General features: G+C 50.9%; 1 protein-coding gene across 1 annotated transcript in view; it reads left to right on the plus strand.

The window, feature by feature from the left end:
- The first annotated feature begins 1945 nt into the window (after nt 1–1945).
- atp2b3b (ATPase plasma membrane Ca2+ transporting 3b) overlaps nt 1946–20515 on the plus strand; it is a 36324-nt gene continuing 17754 nt past the window's right edge. The window contains 15 exon segments of the mRNA XM_029157452.2: nt 1946–2501; nt 5852–6670; nt 10073–10270; nt 11643–11900; nt 11987–12112; nt 12189–12314; nt 15391–15432; nt 15677–15841; nt 16582–16653; nt 16762–16904; nt 17097–17229; nt 17871–17980; nt 18194–18328; nt 19339–19445; nt 19559–19634. Coding sequence (XP_029013285.1) covers nt 6421–6670; nt 10073–10270; nt 11643–11900; nt 11987–12112; nt 12189–12314; nt 15391–15432; nt 15677–15841; nt 16582–16653; nt 16762–16904; nt 17097–17229; nt 17871–17980; nt 18194–18328; nt 19339–19445; nt 19559–19634 — 1941 coding nt within the window. The 5' untranslated portion in view covers nt 1946–2501; nt 5852–6420.

Raw genomic sequence — 20515 nt, forward strand, 5'->3', positions numbered from 1 at the left:
TCCTTTCTCCTCCTCCCTCTGTCTCCCTAATGTTATATTAATAATGGAGAAGGTGCGTGTTCAGGCAGGCTCTATGAATTAACCATCAGATGGGAAGCAGCACTGAGGGAAGCGGTAGGGAAAAAGAGAAGTGACATGGATAGATGAGAGGTGGAGAGGGGAATCTGAAGGAGAGGGAGGAAGGATGGCGAGCTCATCTATGTATCAACACTCTCCAGCTGATGCACGCTTCTGATCTGCTTACACATCACTTCAGCCTTTGCTGTGGGCTTGAGGCGAAGTCAGAAGGTCACACACACACGACCAGCTGTGTGTGCGTATGTCTCAGTGCCCATGTGTGTTTATACCGAAATGTCAGTTTGGGATGGTAATGTTATATCAGCCCTGTCCAGGAGCTGAGTGCCCTTGAACTGATAAAAGCCCTGCAGCCTTCAGCCTCGAAACCTATTAGACATGCAAGTGCTCCTAAACACTTTAAATGCCTAATGCATAGACAATGGATTTAAGAGAGCAAGTTTGTGCGTGTGTGTGTGTGTGCGTGCGTGCGTGCGTGCATGTATGTGTGGTGCAGCCAAAAAAGCAGTGAGCATGATTCAAAACCTCTGCAAACCTCTGATAAGTGTGCACTGAGCTGTTCATCAAGCCGAGGCAAAACCCCTGGTTGTGGATTCATTCTTTTTCCTGTTAAGGTTGAAACTACAACTTTGTTGTACATATTTATGAAAAAGTTCAAGCCATTAGTACATATCTACAAAGGAAGTCTGTTCTCGTATTCGGCTCTGAAAGCAGTCGAAGGGCTAAAGATAAGGTTTAGAGGTAAATGTAAAAATCGTCAGCAAACCAACCAATTGTTTGCACAGGATATCTATTAATACTATCAATAAGTTCAAATGATTCATCTATAAATACATTTCTTCTGACTCTGCTTTCTGCACAACCAGCATTGACCATAGACATCTGGGTATGGAAGCGCGTGCACGTGGCATCAGGGCTACGTGTGTGTGTGGGGGGGGGGGCTTCTTTGATCTTCAGCACCGGGGTGCGTTGGGTTTGGTGGCACGTGTCGGTCCATACTGGGTTAATTCCCACAGTCCCATGAGCCGTGAACGAGCCGTGTGCTTCCCAAAGTGGCCCAGTGACCCAGTCCTCTGGCGCTCTCATACGCAGCTCCACTGCGCCTCTAAGTATAGACGAGTGAATGCAATGTTTTTGCACTCCATGTCACAGAGTTCACTTGTCAGCCGAATTCAGGCGCAGAAGATCTGACATTTAGTCTGCGGTACACTTTAGCTCCTCGGTGGTGTCCTCCTGAGCCCCAGAGGATGTTTCCCACAAACAGACACCAGGTGTTCAGATTAGGAAATGAAAGTAGTCATAATTTAAGAATATCAAAGTAGGTTTGTAATTCACCTTTTTAACATTATATTTGTGTGATTATGAACCAATCAGGATGGTAATAAAATACTTAATGTAAAAAAATAAAAACTTACCGTGGCTGTTGTTTCAAATTAACCAACTTTGCGAGAACCCAAATATTACTTCAACCACTAAAAACACTTGCAAAATATTTTTATAATACAAAGAAGCAGAGCAGAGATCGGAATTACAAGAATGATATCTGAATAAAATCCTATTAATATAGTATAATATAGTCCCAGATGACTTCACTTTATTAAACTTGTCGCATTTCGCCTGATCTGCAGAATAACTTCATAATCGAGTCGAGCTTCATCCTAAAACGGTCTGATCACAGGATCACACTGCCTGCGCAACGTGCGCTGCGGTGTGTGTGGTGTCGTCATCACGCAGCCGAGTAGGTGGCGGGTGACGTCTGGATCCCCCCCCCACCACACACACACACACACACACACACGCACACACACACACACACACACACACACACACACACACTCATCACCCCTCCCTCTCTCTTTTCCTTGCTCGGATGCTGCGACCGAGCTCCTGTGCGCGCGGGCTCTCCAGCGCCTCAACCCCTCCTCCTCCTCCTCCAAAGATGTCGCATGAGCGTCTCCTGTCACCGCGGCGGAGCTTTTCTTTTCTCTTCTGTTTTCCTCCCAGAGCCTTTTAACAGTTAACCGAGTCCGGTCAAATTAGCAGCACACGGACCACACTCCACCCCCTCCTCGCCCTCCCCGCGACGGAGGTGTTTAAACCCTTAGCCCGGCGTATCCTCTCTCTCTCTCTCCCTCACTCTTCCTCTCTCTCTCTCTCTCCGACTCTCTCTCTCTCCCACCGCCGCAGAACTCCGCCGACCAACCGTCAGGTGACCGCGCGGAGCGGAATATTCATCAGCACCGTCGTCGTCTTTCATCCCTCCACTCCTTCGGACTCCAGGCAACCGGAGCTGCCGCAGCCCCGGCCCCCGCTGTATCCTCTCATCCGGTCTGGGACATTCTCCGCTTCACGCTCACGCAGATTAACGGGGATTCTGCCTCCCCACCCGCGCGCTGATGCTGATGTCCTTGAGCTTGGCCTGCACGGTGAGTCCGTCCGTGCGTGCTCGCGTGCGTGACTGTTATTTACCCCGGGCGCTCGAGCGCAGTTTTTTTTTATTAGGGTAGATGTGTCGCTCGCGCTGTGATGCGTTAGCGGCACGCGGGGAGGTTTTATAGGACTTGCAGACTGTAGAACGCGGCCTGATGTGGCATTTGTCATCGCAGGCCTTACACAGCTGTAATAACAGCACATACAGTAGGGCATTCCATAATACTGGCAAACAGCCTCATGACATTATGAGGGAGTACGTGTGTGCGCGTGCGCCACTGAATGTGCTTGCGCGCGCTTGCGTTGAGCTAATGATACACGTCCATTCTTCCATCCAACCGTCCGTCCATCCGCGTCCCGTGTCGCTTCACCGCCGACCGCAGTCTCCCATTCTCGCCGAGTGGCACGCGCCTCCCTCCGCCTGCCCGCCCGGTTTTCCCCGGCGCTACGTACCGCGCTCTGGGCTGCTAGGGATCAGCCGCGTTGTTTGGCGCACCTGCGGCGCCGAGCTGCGGGGGTGTCGCTCTGATCCGGCGCTGATCTCCGGCTGGAAGTCGCTCTACGAGTGGAGCCGGCGCAGAGCGGGGAGCGCGGGCCGGACGTGGCCGCGCCGGTAACCTTGCAGAGGGACATAGGGTGAGCAAGTGGCGCATCGCGGGCTCCTCCGCCTCCCCCCGGTGCGTCCAGTGGGCCCACTGTGTCCTCTAGCTCCAACCGAGACTTCTCCTGCGCCGGTGGAGGCACGAAGCTCGGGCACGTTTGAAGGTGACGAGGAAAGGTCGTTTAGTGTGGGAAACACTGTTGCACGGGGCCATTCCTACGCAGAGGAGCAGCGTTAGCGTGGATGGAGGGGGATGATTGCTCATCTGGGATGCACCGTGAGTGTGGGCACGAGTGAAATGTGAGAGAGGCATTTTTAAGGCTGGACGCTGATCAGTCTAAATTCCCCGTGTGTTCTGTAATCACCACCTCCCCTCCCCATCAAACTCCAGCCCGCGTCCTCATCCAGCTGTCTCATACCGTGCTCCATTATAATGCAGATACCCGTCGGATTCCGAGCGCGCCGTTCCCACCGGACACACATTACACAAGTGTGTGACTGGCGCCGAGCCAGGGACGGCAGGCGGCGGCGGCGGCGGCGGCCCACGCAGGGCCGCCAGAGGTGACCCTGTCACAAAGTGGGACTGCAGCTGCACAGGTGGACCGCAGGATTGTCATTGTAGGCGGAGGGACGAAACACTGACAAGTGCACAGCGAGGCGATGCGCGCGTACTCACCTAGCATGGCGATTGTGCACACAAGAGGGCACAGGCGGGAGCACATGAACGCACACGTAGTTGTTCAGTCAGAGGCGCCCAGGTTGGTGTGTCAGCCCATGCATCACACACGCACACACACACACACACGCGCACGCGCACACGCACGCACGCACGCACACACACACACGCACACGCACACACACACACACACGACTCTGCTGGCCTAGAATTAAACCCCCCGAGGACGTTCTCTCTTGTGTCTGAACCCTTCTCAACTTTCCTCCTTCCGTGATGAGGAGAAAATACCCGAAGGAAAAGAGCGGCTACTTAAGAGAAAAACATACCATCAAATCACTCCGGCCCTCTGAGGGATGCTGCGCAGGGAAGCAGCTCGTATTTGGAACAAACGAGCAGGCCGCTCAACATTGTACTGACCTTTTGTCTGACTCCTTTCGTGTTCAAACGCATCTTGAGCCAGGACAGCCCCCCCCATTTTCTCTTATTTTGAAAAGCGCACGGTGTGTCAGGCCACAGATCATGTAAGCGTTGTCTCGGGGCATAAGTGTTAGTGTCTTTGTGTGCTTACTGTACATCCTTTGGCTGAAGGGGACTGCGTGCGTTAGCTTTAGGCTAAAAAGGCTAATGGTTTTCAGTTTATGTAATGCAGGTTCGCATGTGCCTGAATGCTGCAACATGTCACAGCTCACAGGAGAAAGACTCGGTGGGAGTTAGTCCAGGTGGTTCCGAGGCCCGAGCAGGAGAGCTCTTTCTTGCGTGAGCGGCATAAAATCAGACAGAATCACTGAGTGAGAGACCGCGGTGGGGAGAAGATGTGCAACTGGCTGAGTAAATAAATGATTGCAGTAGCGGGAGGCACGTCGTCGAGGCGAGCCACTAAATAAGGGAGCCAGGAGAGAAGGTAACATTATAAGAAGCAGTGAGACGCCACAGGACGAGGCGTCCAAAAGCGCCGAGATGGACGGGGAATCGACGGAGGAGGAGGCAAATGAGAAAAGATGGGAGCTTCAAAGGCAGAACGGGGTGACTCAGTCATAAACTAACACTCTCAGTCAGGATGGAGGCAAAGCGAGGCCGGGAGGAAGCGGGAGGGGGCGGCGCGAGGGAGGAGACGAGGATTTAACCACTGACGAGCTCCACTCTGTGTTCCTTAAACATCCTCAACTCCGACCGACCAGAATACGTGGTGTCGCGTGCGGCGCTGGGGACGTTCCGTCACGGCCGGCGCTAAGTGCTGGTGTGGGACGAGGCCCGGTTTCAGGCCCGAAGCACCAGAGGCGGGAGGGTCCCGGCACCTCGCGGAACGGGCCGCCTTCATGTGACGCGAGCCTCGTTTTGACTCACAGTACGAGCTGCAGAGGCACGTCTGTAACAGTCCCCACAGAGAGGAATGACTGAGACGCTCATGAAAAATGAAACCAGAACCGGTGGGCCACTTTCTTGTTGGTTCTGGGCTCTTCTGTGAGGAACTACAGAGATTCAGGCGCAAGCGATGGCTAGTAAAATTTAATATGAGGGGGAAAAAAGCAGCTCCTGTTTCTGTTTCTCTCCTGAACATCCTCATGCACATATTTAATTCATAGTGGATGAAAGCAACAGTGGGCTCACTCAAACAGATTTGGTGAGATGTATCGATGCGGCCTCTGAGACTTTGTTTAGTTTCTCTCAAATTCTTCAAGAATATCAAATCACTATTTTTACACGAACACATTGAAGGTGTGAGCATGAATAATGCGAAACACGCTTGTGGCGATGAACCCACAGGAAATGTTCACCACCTCTGCATTTCCTCTGGCCCTTTTTGAGCATGTTGGGAAGGTGGCTCGGTTTTGCCCCCCACCCCCCCCCCCCCCCCACACCCACATCTATTATCAGCTTTAGGGCTGGGGCAACCAAATGTACAGAACCTGTACTGCAATATGCAGTACTAGTGCATCAAGCAAACAAGTTTTACAGCTGAGTCCAGTCTGGACTCATGGCTGCCTCTGAGATGATTTGATGTAATGACGTGGAGCCAGATCAATAGAATAGAGTGGTAACGCTGTGTCTCTTCCTATCGCTCTCTTTAGGTTCTGGTGGTGCTGCAGTAGCTACCTCTGAACTGGATCCACTTCCCGTCTCTGACTTATCAGCTGCCTTTGCCTCGCTCGCCCCTCTCTCCATCCGTCCATCATCCCTCCACCGCCGTCTGTGAGTCCGCCAGCGCGTCCGTCCGTCCATGGACTGGCCGTGACCCCGGAGGGAGGGGGACAGAAAAGAGGAAAGCGTGGAGTCGCAGAGGAGACGAAGGAAAAGAAAGCTGGATTCATTCAGACGTCACGCTTCTGAAGTGCCCCTGCTCGCTGTCCTTCATCCCCCTCACCCTCCTCCCTCTGCTATGGAGAATTAAAGGAGCAGTGGGAGGCTAGGCCGAGATAGCGAGGAGAAAAACGCCCCTTCATTGCCCTTAAATAAAATTAAAAACAGGGTTAGGTGAATCATCGCAGTTATAAATTTTTAAGCAGGATATTAAGACAGAACCTAGGCTGTGACTGCACATGAACACCCTTCCACCAGCCAAACGAAAGGGGAACTGAGTTGAGGACAGACTACGGAGAGAGAGACAGGGGGGCCACAACAGCGAAGGACCCTCACTGACATGTCCACAACTGCCACGATGGGTGAAATGGCAAACAGCACGGTGGAGTTTTATCCCAAAGGGACGCGAAGCGGGAGCAGAGGAGGAGGAAGGGCGGATGGCAGCCACGCAGGGGGAGACTTTGGGGTCACGGTGAAGGAGCTCAGGGAGCTGATGGAGCTCAGGGGGACGGAAGCGCTGCAGAAGATCCAGGACAGCTACGGAGACACAGAGGGGCTCTGCCAGAGACTACAGTCCAACACTACTGATGGTGAGCAGACACAGGCGCGCAAACGCTCGGATGAGTTAAGAAATAGCCGCGGGGGGGCGGATGCATGGGCAGATGAATGATGCTGCTGGGGTGGATGGCTGGATGGATGAATGGATGGGGCCGTTGGCCTGCGGGGAGCGTGGATGGGTTTGTGTAGTGGATGAGTGGGAATGAGTTAGCAGGGAGATGAATGGGCACAGCCAGGTTGGCTGAAAGGAGGAGCGGATGGACGACAGTGCCGTCTTGGCCGTAAACACCTCGGCACCATCGCTGTAGCTGCAGTTTCTGTGCGATCAGCATTTGGCTCCAACGGACGACAGCGATTGCGTGCGTTCACGCGTCTGTATCTGCAACAGCAACACATTCGGTTGCAGCGGAGAAGGTGTTTCGATCACTGAAACTGACCAAGACAGATAATTTTAATTTTACTTAAATTATTAAGTAGACGGACTTTGCTGCGGTGCAGCACATACACTTGGATCCAACTGTAAAAGCACACCTTCCTCAGAGCTCGCAGTCCTGGCTGCAAATGGCAGCTTTGAAGAAGACTGGATGAATTGAAAGGATGAGATAAGTTGCTTCTTTTCTGATACTTTAAGGCCCATTGATAGTAAAATAATGATTAGATTGCTTTTTATAGATTATATATAGGTGCAATCAAAGATAATAGCACTATGTAAGCTAACAATTCAAAAGTCAATTCAATTTTTGACAAGCTACATCTGCAACAAACAGGTGAAAGCATCTAAACTGTGTGGTATAGCACGTTGTGTTGCGTCTCTCTGATGTTTGGGATTCATGCAGGCTTTCTGTGGTCACGCCGGCGAGACTGGGCCCATTCGCGAAAGAAACAGACCCACGTGCCAGATGTCACAGGAAGCTGCACCTGTACGGCCGAAGAGAGAGCTAACAGCTATTAGTAGCTTTGCTCAGGAGACACGGAGGCATGTGTAGCTGCTAAATAGGACAGCGGCGCCGAGCAGCAACAGTGTGGGGTCCCGAGTTTTTTAATCTCTGAAGGCTGTGAAATTAGTTCTAGGACCTTTAAAGGGCAGCTTCACTGATTTCCAACTGGCTGTGGGTCCCATTTAAGAGCAATTTGTACATTTCCCTTTTCTTAAAATAGTTATTAGTTGTTGGTTTAGGTGAAGGGGTGTGGAGGAATTCTGGAGGAGCAGAGACTCTATGGTGAACATGAAGAACCAGAGGTCACTGGTCCCAAGGATTTAATCTGGAGGAGACACATTACAAAATAACAAAGACAGAGGGAAGTTTATAGTAAATACTGAAGAATCAAGTTTCAAATCAATGCTGTCGTTAGAGCTGCTGATTAATGGAGCTAATGCTGCAAACGTGACTGGCACTTGCTAATCGCTCTCACAGACCCGTTCTTGACAGCATCCAGCCCAGACCTCATCTAAACGGCACTTTTTATAGCGTCAAGCTGGTTCCACACCAACAGACACGCAGGCAGAATAACAGTGGACGCCATTAACCCAATCAAAGACTGATAATGACTGCGGTTTCGTGTGTTGAGGCGCACGCACGGTCGTGTGCGTTCTGTGTTCCAGCAGGGGTGTGGTACCAGACAACGCCCATTCCCTCAACTAGTTTGTAACCTAGCAACACAGCAGCGGGGATACGTTGGCTGGGAAAGAGAGAGATGACTGAGGTTGGTGAGAGAGAGATGGTGAGGAAGACAGAGAGAGAGAGAGAACGAGAGAGAGGTGAATAAGAGAGAGAAGAGTGTGAGTCCCGTGTTGTGTGTCTGATAGACGGTTGCTGGGTGTATGGTTGCATTAAGTCTGTGTTGAGGGTTGCAAATTGCATGTTCTGGTCAGGATCCAGCTCTAACTTTTAACCTGATGACAAGAGGTTTGAAGTTGTAAAGACGTGACTTTAGCGCAGTGTGTCTGCGTTGGCAAACGCGGCCCCCAAACGCTGCTCTCCACACTTGGACAAGCTGCTTTTCGCACCGTGCTGACTTTCACAAATGAGGTACGGTATCATCTGCCGTGGCAAACAAGCCCGAGCGCAAATGCAGATGTAGCGAAAGGGAAAAGAGTGTAATGTCATTACTCCAACGTCTGTTCGCTCCAACCCGCGATCCGTCACTCAGAACCCGCAGCTGTGTGACAGCAAGACAAAAGCCGCCTCTGTTTGGGCTGCAAGCGATCACAGCGAAGGACGTGAACCCGCGGCTCAGACGCGTAAATACGGCATATACGTGCGTGTTTGGCAACAATGGGCCGGAGCAGTAAACATACTGTACCACACATTTACATTACGATGCAGCGGAGGCAGCGCATCGTCTGTAATACGATCCAAAGAGCAAAGGCGGTGGGGGGTTAAACCAATACACAAACATCCTCGCACACAGATATGGATTCATCAGCACTGCAGTATGAGACGATGACATCCACACTGAGGAGAGGGAAGGCAGGAAGGCAAACGGCGAGGAAGAGGGGAGGCAGAGGGAGCGAAAGAAAGAGTATATGTGGCGTCGGGGGGAGGAGGGGGGGTGCAAGGGGTGAGGAGGGAACGCTGGAACAGCTTGCCGCATTGTCAAGGACACATCAAGGGGAGAGTGAGAGAGGGAGAGGAGGAGAGGCCGTGGAAGAGGATGAGGAGGAATGGAACAGCGGAGGGACGGATGAGGGGATGAGAAAGCCGGGGAGGGACGGACTAATGAGGGGAGGGTACGGCTCCGTTGCCATTACTCAGCATAAGGTCACCTGTTTCCCCCTCTCCCTGCCCCCCCCCCCCCCCCCCCTGGCCTCGGCCTAAGCCCTGTTGAGCGTCATGTCGCTACGGCAAACGCAAGCGGGAGCTAGCTTTGACTCCCTGCAGCAAGCGCGTCGGACCAGCATTCCGAAAACGCGCACACGCACGCGCTCCGGGCGAGCGAACGGATGCCGTGACAGTCAGCGCTCTCGGCCAACCGCAGCAGCCGCGTCGCCGTTCCCTCACCCCGGCAGCCAATCAGAAAAAGGAGAGCGCCCCGCTCCACACCGCTCAGCCTGTGCCTGTGACATCACCTGTTGCTGGGCAGAAACCTGTAAAAGACAGGAAGCCCTGGACCTAATATCCCGGTCACCATGGAAACTGCATCATTTAGAGGGTGAGGATGAAGGGGAGAGGAGGGTGAGGAGGATGTTTCAGTGGGAATGAAGATAAGGCAGAAAGAGTAAGTTGCTATAATTCAGAGATCTGCTTTTGACGTCGGTCTAGTAGCTTGAGGCTTGAGGAGGGACCTCTGTGTGTAAACATGGAAACAGTGATATATGGAATTTTATGACTGCACAAAGTAGCTCATGTTCCTTAGTTGTATCACTCCAGCGTGTGAATTTCACTCTTCTCACCCCCGTCTTTCCCGCTGTCATTTCTCTTCCCATCCCTCAGGTCTCAGTGGGGACCCGACAGACCTGGAGCGCCGGCACCAAACATTCGGCCAAAACTTCATCCCCCCGAAGAAACCCAAGACCTTCCTGGAGCTTGTGTGGGAGGCCTTACAGGACGTCACGCTCATCATCTTGGAGGCCGCTGCCATCATCTCCCTCGGCCTCTCGTTTTACCAGCCTCCTGGAAAGGAAACCGACGGTGAGGGTGGGAGCAGATGGGGCCGGGGGGGTGTGGGGGGAGGTGGTGGATGGGGTTGTTGTGTTTTTTTCCTCTTCTTTTTTGGAGGCGAGGGTGTTAAAGTGTGAATCTGGATGTGAAAGACAGCCCAGATGAGCACTGGAGAAACCGATGAATCATCATTCGCATACAGTATCACCTTAATGAGGAAGACAAGAATGAGACACAGAAGCCCGGCTGTTGAAACTGCACAGCTTGCTTTGAGATTGAGGCCCGTTTCTAGTTTCATAACATTTGTTCTAATTCATTTGTCGCGGTGTGAAGCGTCCTGAGAGGGGGGAGTGGAGGAGATGAAAGAGGATGCGTTGTGAGGGGGGGCTTCTGATCTGACACCAAATCCACATATGATGATCATGCGAGGCGTTACTGAGAGCAGATCAAATCAAGCGCACTGACCTGGGCACAGCTGCACAGCTGCCAACAGCTGGAGCTCCGATGTCGGCCGCCTGCTCGCTGTCCGACGCTTCTTTCACGGTCGCTCTGCACCTTTTAGCGTTGAAACATGAACACACACAATACAATGGACACCGTTTGTGAGCTAATTAGTGAAAAATGTGAAATTCTGCAATCCCTGAGTGAACTGAACCAAGAGTGTTTCATAGCTGATGACATGAAGCGCTCCGTTTGCAAGAGGGAGAGCGAGTTTAAATGTGCATCGCGTTGCTGCGGAGATGGGTTCATGGGTAAAAGCAGTAGGAAGCATTTCAAAGGAGGAAGACATCAAACATCAGCAGCCTCCCTTTGACAAGCCGGTGCCGAAGAACCAAGAGAAACAAGAACCAAGTTTTATCAAAGCACCTCGTTCGGCTGGGTTGAATTCTCCAACCTCGCACCCAAACGCTGCTGCGGCTGGATTCAAATACGACCTGTCGTCGGATGCAGTTTGGGAGTCAAAGTGCTTCCATCAAAAAGTGATGGAAACACATCTTGGCTTTTCCTAAGCCGGTGTAAATTAATCCGGATTTTGTTTCTCCTTGAATCAAATCCGACAGATTGGCTGCGCGTTGTCAACCTCACTGGTTTCACGGGTAGAAGATGAACATGCACATAATAAAATAATACAAAGCAGACAAAAGGCTGGAGAGATGAAAAGTCAAAGGCAATGGCGAATAGTTGTTATTATCTTTCTGGGTCTGTCTGCGGCAGCGACGGGTCCTAATAGACAGGAAGTGGTGTCTGAGTGGCTCGCCTCGGTCGGTAGAGCGTTGGCTCGGGGAGCCGAGGGTTCAAAGCCCACCAGAGCACCAGGGGTGTCCTTGAGCAAGACACCGGGGCTGCGAGCGCCGACATCGGGCCTCACGCGTCCCCGTGTCTCCGTCTGCCTGTCCTCCAGCGTGTGGGAATGTGTCGGGCGGCGCGGAGGACGAGGGCGAGGCCGACGCCGGCTGGATCGAGGGCGCCGCCATCCTGCTGTCGGTCGTGTGCGTGGTCCTGGTGACGGCGTTCAACGACTGGTCCAAAGAGAAGCAGTTCCGGGGCCTGCAGAGTCGCATCGAGCAGGAGCAGAAGTTCACCGTGGTGCGGAAAGGCAACGTGATCCAGATCCCCGTGGCCGACATGGTGGTGGGGGACATGGCCCAAGTCAAATACGGTGAGGACACTTTTATAGCTTTATATTTGCTTGACTGATATGAATGAATGGATAACGACATCGGCCACTCGGTGACTCGTGTTCAGGGGACCTGCTGCCGGCCGACGGCATCCTGGTCCAAGGCAACGATATGAAGATAGACGAGAGTTCTCTCACGGGGGAGTCCGACCACGTACGCAAGTCTGTGGATAAGGACCCGATGCTGCTCTCAGGTTCGCTCTCGCACTTTGAAGCTCTGCCCGAGGACGTGGTGCGTGTGGACGTGACAGGTTCTGCTTGGGCGTGCAGGGACCCACGTGATGGAGGGCTCAGGCCGGATGCTGGTGACAGCCGTAGGAGTCAACTCGCAGACGGGCATCATCTTCACCCTGCTGGGCGCTGGGGAGGTGGAGGAGGACGGGAAAGAGAAGAAAGGTGAGTCAAGGGACGGAACGGGATTTTGTGAACGGGAAAAAGGAAAGGAGCTGATTTTAGCCGCGTCTGCTGAATCTGAAACGGAAATGCCTTTGGTTTGTTGCTCCAACGTCTTAATGGTTGAATCTCGGTGGGTCAGATCCGATCATATTCATGGATGGATTCCTCACACCTAGTAGGCAGGTCCTTTGACCCTGGAGGTCAAAGGGTCACGGCCCAGAGCATTAGTCTGAGGTGACTGACAGTATCTGCATTTAAACTTTACACAAAAAAAGCAAAAGGCCGATAACGTCCTAAAGGCAAACACGAAGCTATGACTCTCTGTCGGACGTGTTTGGGGGCTTTTTATCTGTGTGTCACCAGGGGCCCATTCCAACCTAATGTGACCGCGGTCACACACTGTAGTGACTCTACACTTTACATAAGAGCCTGGCAGGAAACACACAAGTTTAGGCTCATGGATAATTTAGCCCACATCCTCGTCCCTCTCTCCCACTTCCTGTTTCCCTCTCTCATGTTCTCTCTGCCTCATCTTTGGTGTCTCTCGCTCTCTCTCGCCCGCTTGTTTACCCCAAACCTGCGCCGCCCCCCTTTACCTCCCTATCGCTGTCATTGCTCTCCGCTGTTTCCCCCTTCCCTCCCTTAATTTGAGAGGGAGAGGCTGCAGATTAAATCAATTATTGAAAGAGCACAGAAGAGCAAGGGGAGCCGGAGAGATTCAGGGAAGAGTGTCGGTTGGTCGAAGCATTAGTCTTTGCTTAAATTTGTTTTGAAAGAGTCCTGCCGTCGGAGCAGGGCTGCGCACACCAGCACAGGCTGCGCACACTTTCAGAAGCACTTAAGGTTAATATCATTAGCAGTGCACTCATCCGTTCCTCCACCCCTGTAGTTCTCACTTCTGTGTGGGAATGCGCGTGGTGTTGTTGTCATACCAGGGAGGAGAAAACATTTGTGAATAGCAGAACAGTGAAAAGCCAAGAAGGATGCCAGCGAATTCACTTAGAATGCACATTTTGTATAGCACTCAGTGCAGCAGCCTCTGTGGGCTGGATCATTCAGACAGTCATTTACTGGAGCTAATAAATGATTCATAACACTTCCACAAATGCCATAACTTGTTAGTCTTCCTCATGCGATCTGGGTTTACAGTGGGGCTGTTTACTTTCTTTCATGTGAAGAGTTCATTTGCAAAAACAGATCGGCCCCAAAACTCGTCTGAAGGAGAATAAAAAGCTTGTGGAGAACGTTTGTGCAGGATGATGCCGTCTGAATCCTAAAGCCCTTATGTCTGATAGACATGATGGTGCTCAGGTTTTACAGCAGAGAACGCGAAATGTTTGGCTGTTCTCAAGCACAACTTGGTAAAACATCCAGAGGTCTGCTTTATTTAGATGTAAGGTTCAGACATTTGGATCGAACTAAAAGCACCTTTATGAAACAATGAATAGTGTAAAACTGAAATATTACAGTAACACGGTGAGTTTTCTGAATACTCGTTCATTTAGTGCTTATCTGTTATAAGTCATTAGTCAGTCAATAGTCGGCGGCTATTTTTAACCACTAACAGCAAAGGTCGTTACAATTACAGACATCAAACAACATAATTCATGAGCGTGGGGCCACACAGTTGTGCCTCACATCAGGAAGGTCACAGGTTTGAACCCTCCGGCCGGCTGCTGCTTTTTGAGCTTTCATTGTGTTTGCTATTGTATTTATTTTTTTATTATCTGCAAAAAAACACAAAACAGAAGTAAGTGAGTCAGGAGTGGAACAAGCAGAGGTCAGGCCCGGTGCAGCTCTTAATATATTTATACAGCTAACGCTGTTAGCACCCCGCGCGCCCGTAGTCGTCTTCTGTTTTCCAGTGTTTGCCCTCCTTCACCTTCTGAAGTCAAACAAAAGGCGATGCTTTTTTCTTTTTGCATTAAATAAGTCGGACTGAGTGAACTGGCGTGAAGGAAGAAAGTGGAGGTTGGTCATCAGTGTTTTTATTAACCATTAAATCCTCAGTAGCCACGGCTCACTTTAACTGATCCACACTCCCACCTTTTACCCAAACCCATGTGTGGTTCTGAGCTCGGGGCCGTCGGGGTCCTTTCGGTGCAGTTCGCACGTTCTCCCCGCGCCGGCGCCGGTTTCCTGTGGGTGCAGAAAGGTTAAATGGTGACAGCGAAGTGCCCGTAGGTGTGAATGGGCCTCGGCCCGTGTGTGTCGGTGCTGGGAGAGGCCCGGCCGTGTGCCCCCGTGCGGATCCCGCCTCGCGGAACGACAAAGGGACGGACGACCCAAACCCAATAAACTGTGAGCAGAAAGGCTGCAGTGCACAGTCATGGCTCAGCGTGAGTCAGTCGGACACGTTTGTCTGTAGGCAGGAGCGCCGGCGCTTCAACAAACCTCAGTACCACTGCCTTTGTTTTGTTTGCAGGTTGTGTGACCTATGACCTTAGAAAAGCCCTAATTAGTAGCTTGTTTTGTTGCTGCTCCATTTATTGACTATCACAACCTTTAAATAGCATAGATGCTCTATTTTTGAGGAAAAAATGATCTCCAGAACAAAAAAACACTTCAAAGCTGTGATATTTGTTTTTGCATTTTTTTATTCTTCCCCTTTTTTTTTGCTCTCTTTTGTTTTCCCTTTTTGCCGAATCTTCTCATGCACCCCCCCTCCCGAACCTCCCTCCCACACTCATTCCCCAAGCAGAGGACAGTACTCAGTTGCTCATCTCTACAGAAGCCAGTTACAGCACAGTCACCAATGGTATGTGAGCATAACGTTGTCTGCCCCCCTCCTTTCCTCAGCAAATGAATGGATCCCAGTTCACAGTGCAGACCAGTGACACTGACCTGCAGTATGATGACCTTTTGCTATAATAAAGTCCTTCAGTCTCTTGACCCCAGTGTATGAAGATGTGTCCACCTGTGCTGCTCCTCCCTGCAGTCTAATGTCTTTGTGGTTTCCTGTTTCTGGACGTCTGGCTGTGCACACATGTGAACACTGCTTGTCTGTAGCTGTTTGTCTTTCTGTTCCCCAATCGCCACGCGTACCTGGGCCTAACCCACCCTGCGTTTCTCCTAGGAAAACAACCCGACGGAGCTGTAGAGAACAATCAGAACAAAGGTAAAAACGCTCGTCATGTGTGTGTGTGTGTGTGTGTGTGTGTGTGTGTGTGTGTGTGTGAGCATGTGGACGTAGATTAGGAAGCACTTACTTCATCTCCTGGTGCAGTGCTGAAGAGAACGAAAAGGTTTGTGTGTGTGTGTGTGTGTGTGTGTGTGTGTGTGTGTGTGTGTGTGTGTGTGTGTGTGTGTGTGTGTGTGTGTGTGTGTGTGTGTGTGTGTGTGTGTGTGTGTGTGTTTTCCAGCCAAGAAGCAGGATGGGGGTGTTGCTATGGAGATGCAACCCCTGAAGAGTGCGGAGGGAGGGGAGGTAGAGGACCGAGAGAAGAAGAAGACCAACGTTCCAAAGAAGGAGAAGAGCGTGTTGCAGGGGAAGCTCACCAAACTGGCTGTTCAGATCGGCAAAGCAGGTAAACGAGGGGCAAAGCAGGTAAACGAGGGGCAAAGCTGCACCGGGAGATACTTTTTCAACCTTCTGGACTTGAATCATGAACTGCGGAGTCAGCGTCCAAATATATTTCTTGCCGGACATTTAAGTGGTGTACAGTAACTAATAAAGTGGCTGGCGGCGGGTTGGAAGAACAGGCGCATCCTTTCCCAGTGTTATTTATGTTTCCTGACAAAGACTGCTTGTGTAATTGAGATTGTTTTGGCACAGCACATCAGGGTACAGTGTAATCACCGGCGCCAAGCTGCACAATTGGTGTCAGAAACAAGTGTGCTGTTCCACTTGCACATTTTGACAGGACTCCCAGGAAAACCTGCCAAGTCTGGACTCCTAAGTGCAGGAGTCGGAGCTCGGCGTTCTCTGCGCCGAAAGACACTCGCACATTCGATTCTGTAGCTGTCAGTCTCGCTGAGCTATTGTGGCGCTGACTATAAAGTGGTGCTCGTTCTCAATTTCCTGTTTTCTGATCTGTAGGTGTTGTGTGAAACTTTGCAAATAAGGTGCCTGGAGTCATTTAGAGCGATGTATTATTGCTGCTTAACCATCGACCGAGGTGAATATAGTAGTAATGGGAGATCACACTGATGCAGCGTAAAAGAGCAAAGGGCTGTTAGTTGTTCATTCACTAGACACCTGGAGTAAAACACAGACACACAACGTCCAGCAGGCTGACAAACTGTCTCTTCTCTGGATCTCCCACAGGTTTGGTGATGTCAGCCATCACCGTCATCATTCTGGTGCTGTTCTTCGTCATCAACACGTTCGTCGTGGAAGGTCTGTGTGTAATTCTTCCCGTTTCTCTACAAACACAAACAATCCTCACGTCCCGGGTTAAAGGCCGACCTCTCACCTTGTGAACGGGTCGGCCTCGCCATGTTGCAGGTCGTGTTTGGTTGACGGAGTGCACTCCCGTCTACATCCAGTACTTTGTCAAGTTCTTCATCATTGGGGTCACTGTGCTGGTGGTGGCCGTCCCCGAGGGCCTGCCGCTCGCCGTCACCATTTCTCTGGCCTACTCTGTGAAGGTAGATCCATTCATCACTTTAAGGAAAGACATTAACCAGTGTGTGGAGTGAAGACCTCACAACTAGTCGTGTTGCCATCACACTTATAATAAGAAATAATATATTATTATTGAATATACCCTGCTCCTCACCCACCTATACGACATCACACTGTCTCTGACTCCCTCTCCTCTCCTTCGCAATCATATGCAGAAAATGATGAAGGACAACAACCTCGTGCGCCACCTGGATGCCTGCGAGACCATGGGCAACGCCACGGCCATCTGCTCAGACAAGACCGGCACTCTCACCACCAACCGCATGACCGTGGTCCAGACGTACATAGGTGACTAGCATCACGTGATGTATATTGTATAATGGGCATGAAACCGCTGGACATGCTGCTGTTGAGAACTTCAGCGCCACTGGTTTAGTCTCCTGTGATGTGTACTTAATTAGTTTTATTCATAAGACTGGAAAACAGCTTGGGTAGCTGCTATATGTGTCACTGACAGTTCTATTCTGGTTATGTGTGTCACCCCTCCGTTACATTAGCGTGCTAATTCCCATTGTTGTGCAGATGATACAGACTTTCATGTTCTTTGTTTTGCCTGTATGAAAAGCGTTACAGCCTCTCCTCCACAGCATCGACTCAGCCATCTGCTGCATTCGAGCTTTTTCCCCTCTGGATTCATTGTGTGTTTCAAAAGGGCAGCTCTAGCAATGCCATTTGCACTGGCACAACAAAAACAGTGACATACTGTCATGTGTACATTCAAATGGCCGGAGCTACAGTTCCCATAATGCATTGCTGGTAAAAAAAAAAAAGTGTGGGCATTCGTTTTATATCTGGGACTACATGTGGTTGAATGAACACAGAAATGTGTCCAGATCTGCTCTTTGCAGCGTGTTCATGCAGTACTATTACGTCTATAATGCAAAAAGGTTACTAGGGATATGTTCTGAGATCAGGTTGTTGTTGTCCAGGTGACGTGCACCACCGTGTGATCCCGGACCCTGGACAGATCAACGCCCGAACACTGGACCTGTTAGTCCATGCAATCGCAATTAACAGCGCCTATACCTCCAAGATCCTAGTGAGTCACCTAACGACATACAGTATATTACTCTGTTATGCCCAAGGTCATCCTGTGGCTTCATCATCACTGGTTCTTTTAGTAGTTGTGGTGATGGTGGGGGCTCTAGGGGATGTTGGGAATAATTGTAGCTTCTTCTGAGCTTTTGTTTTGACGCCATCCCTTCTTGCCTCCCCCCGCTTCTTCTCCTGCTGCCCTCCCAACCTGCTCCAGCCGCCCGACGTGGAGGGTGGTCTAGCTAAGCAAGTGGGGAACAAGACGGAGTGCGGCCTGCTGGGATTTGTATTAGACCTGCAACAAGACTACACCCCCGTCAGAGAGCAGATCCCCGAGGAGAGACTGTACAAGGTAGGGATGCTGCCTCGCACCCGCCGAACAGCACGCCGCCTTTAAATATGACATTTGAGATCCCGTTTCGAAGCTCACATAGTGTCTCGGCAGAATGTCTCTGCGTTTTCGATGATGTTTTTTGGCTTCACTTCGTACGCTGGGCGCTGACCAGACCTGCTGTTCCCCACAGATGGCACCAGCGTTCACGTCCTACAACTGTCTTTCTCATAAACACTGCACGTGCCCTCCCAGAGCAAAAACAGAAACAAAGCACACATAACACGCACTTAATAAAACTTGTAGGCCCCGGGTCCTGGTACGGATATAAATCCACCCGTCTTGTTTGAGATAAGATGTGAAATGAAAACTCTGACCTGCTGGTAGTGCTACAGGAAAAGTCAGTGGATTGAATGCAGCCTTGAAGTTAATGGAGTATCGTAGCCAGAATCGAAAAAGCCCAAATGGTGACAGATCACCCTCTTCCCCTGTCTAGAGCGATGCTGCTGATATAGCTGGAAGAGCATTCTTTCGTGAAAATTGCCCGGTGTACAGTATGTGCCTGTGGGTGCAGAGAGAAGACGCCTGGGGATGGACATATCGACCGCGGCCCTGGCTTCTGGTAGCCGGATGTGCCGTCCTTTGTGGAGTCTGCTCGCGCTGCCTGCGCTTGCGTCAGTTTTCCTCCCGGTGCTCTGGCTTCCTCCCACAGTCCAAAGACACGCAGTTAGAATAATTAACGTGCAAACTGCAAATACATGTTATAATCCCTCCTTATGCAACGGCTCCTCTGGCCTTGAAACAGTGAAGTACTCGTGTGATCGCCCTGTTTTCTTTTGATTGGCCACTTTGGGGAAATCTGCTGCTGTGTTTCACTGCCTCGTCATCTGTGGGGGAACGTGTCTGGTACACACCAAAACCTCAGCCCAACACACTTTTACACTTATTCTTGTAAATCTACTGCCCATAAAACGTGCAGGCAGTAAACCACTGTCCTATTAATGAATCAATGTTTTTGCTCATTTGCTCAGGTTTATACGTTCAACTCGGTGCGCAAATCCATGAGCACGGTGATCAAGCTGCCCGATGGCTCCTTCCGCCTCTACAGCAAAGGAGCTTCTGAGATCATGCTCAAAAAGTGAGTGGTGGGGGAGAGGGAGGGGGAGGGACCGGACGTATGACCATGGAGCATGTAAGTCAACACAGGCAACACACCTGCTTCTGCATCACTGTGGTGTCTTGTCCCTGCAGGTGTTCCTATATCCTAGATGCCAACGGAGAGTCGCGCAGCTTCCGCCCACGGGACCGAGATGAAATGGTCAAACAGGTGACAGAACATTAAAAACTGCCTCAATACCAAAAAGACTGTGTAAAAAGACTAGAACCTATATTAGTCCAGTCTAAGTCCTATAGTCTGCGTCTTTGAGCTCTGTTTTTGGTCCCTACCAGCTGCTGGTAAAGGAACACGGGCTCCAGTTTCACCACATTCTCTGTAGATGCAGGGCAAACACGCAGTTCCAGAGCGCCGTATTCTGAGAACAGCTGCCTACTGCTGCTGAAAGCAGCACTATGAGAGCGGTGACAGCCGAACAAAGGGCTGAAACTCGCATGGAAGTTGCTCACACGCGGCGCCGCAGATTCAGCTGATAAGTCACTTTAGACTCGCTGCTGGGAGCGACAATTTCACGTTGTCAAAATCATTTCACATTGTCGTTTCATACATTTTTAATATAATTGGTTGGCATAGTTTTGTGCCAGGCTAGCTGTTTCCCCTGCTCGCTGTCACCGTGCAGCGCTGAGCTGTTCCGCTGCTGGCAACAGCCTCGCGTGGCCTTCACAGGCACAGAAAAGAGATGGGTATTAATGTCTGCCCATAGAATAATAGGTAAATATCAAGACAAGCAAACCCTTTGTAAACGTGCCATTTCAAAGCTGCGACTAGTCTGAGTGTAGCTTTATTCTTAATGTTTTACCACAGTCTGACCTTACTTGAGTACATTAGTACCCCAGTCCCAGTTACTGGCTGATGACAACAGTTCAATAGAGATTACAGTCAGATGTCAGATAAGATGGTGCATGCTTCAAATATTAAACCGAGGCAAACCTGAGAACAAACAGAGAACGTGGAACAGGAAGCTCTAGACGAAGTTCACCCCGCACCCTACTGCACCCTGAATCCTGTCACAGAGAATGCATTGACTCTCCCTT

This window comes from Betta splendens, chromosome 7 (assembly GCF_900634795.4).
Source record: "Betta splendens chromosome 7, fBetSpl5.4, whole genome shotgun sequence".
Classification (NCBI taxonomy): Eukaryota; Metazoa; Chordata; class Actinopteri; order Anabantiformes; family Osphronemidae; genus Betta; species Betta splendens.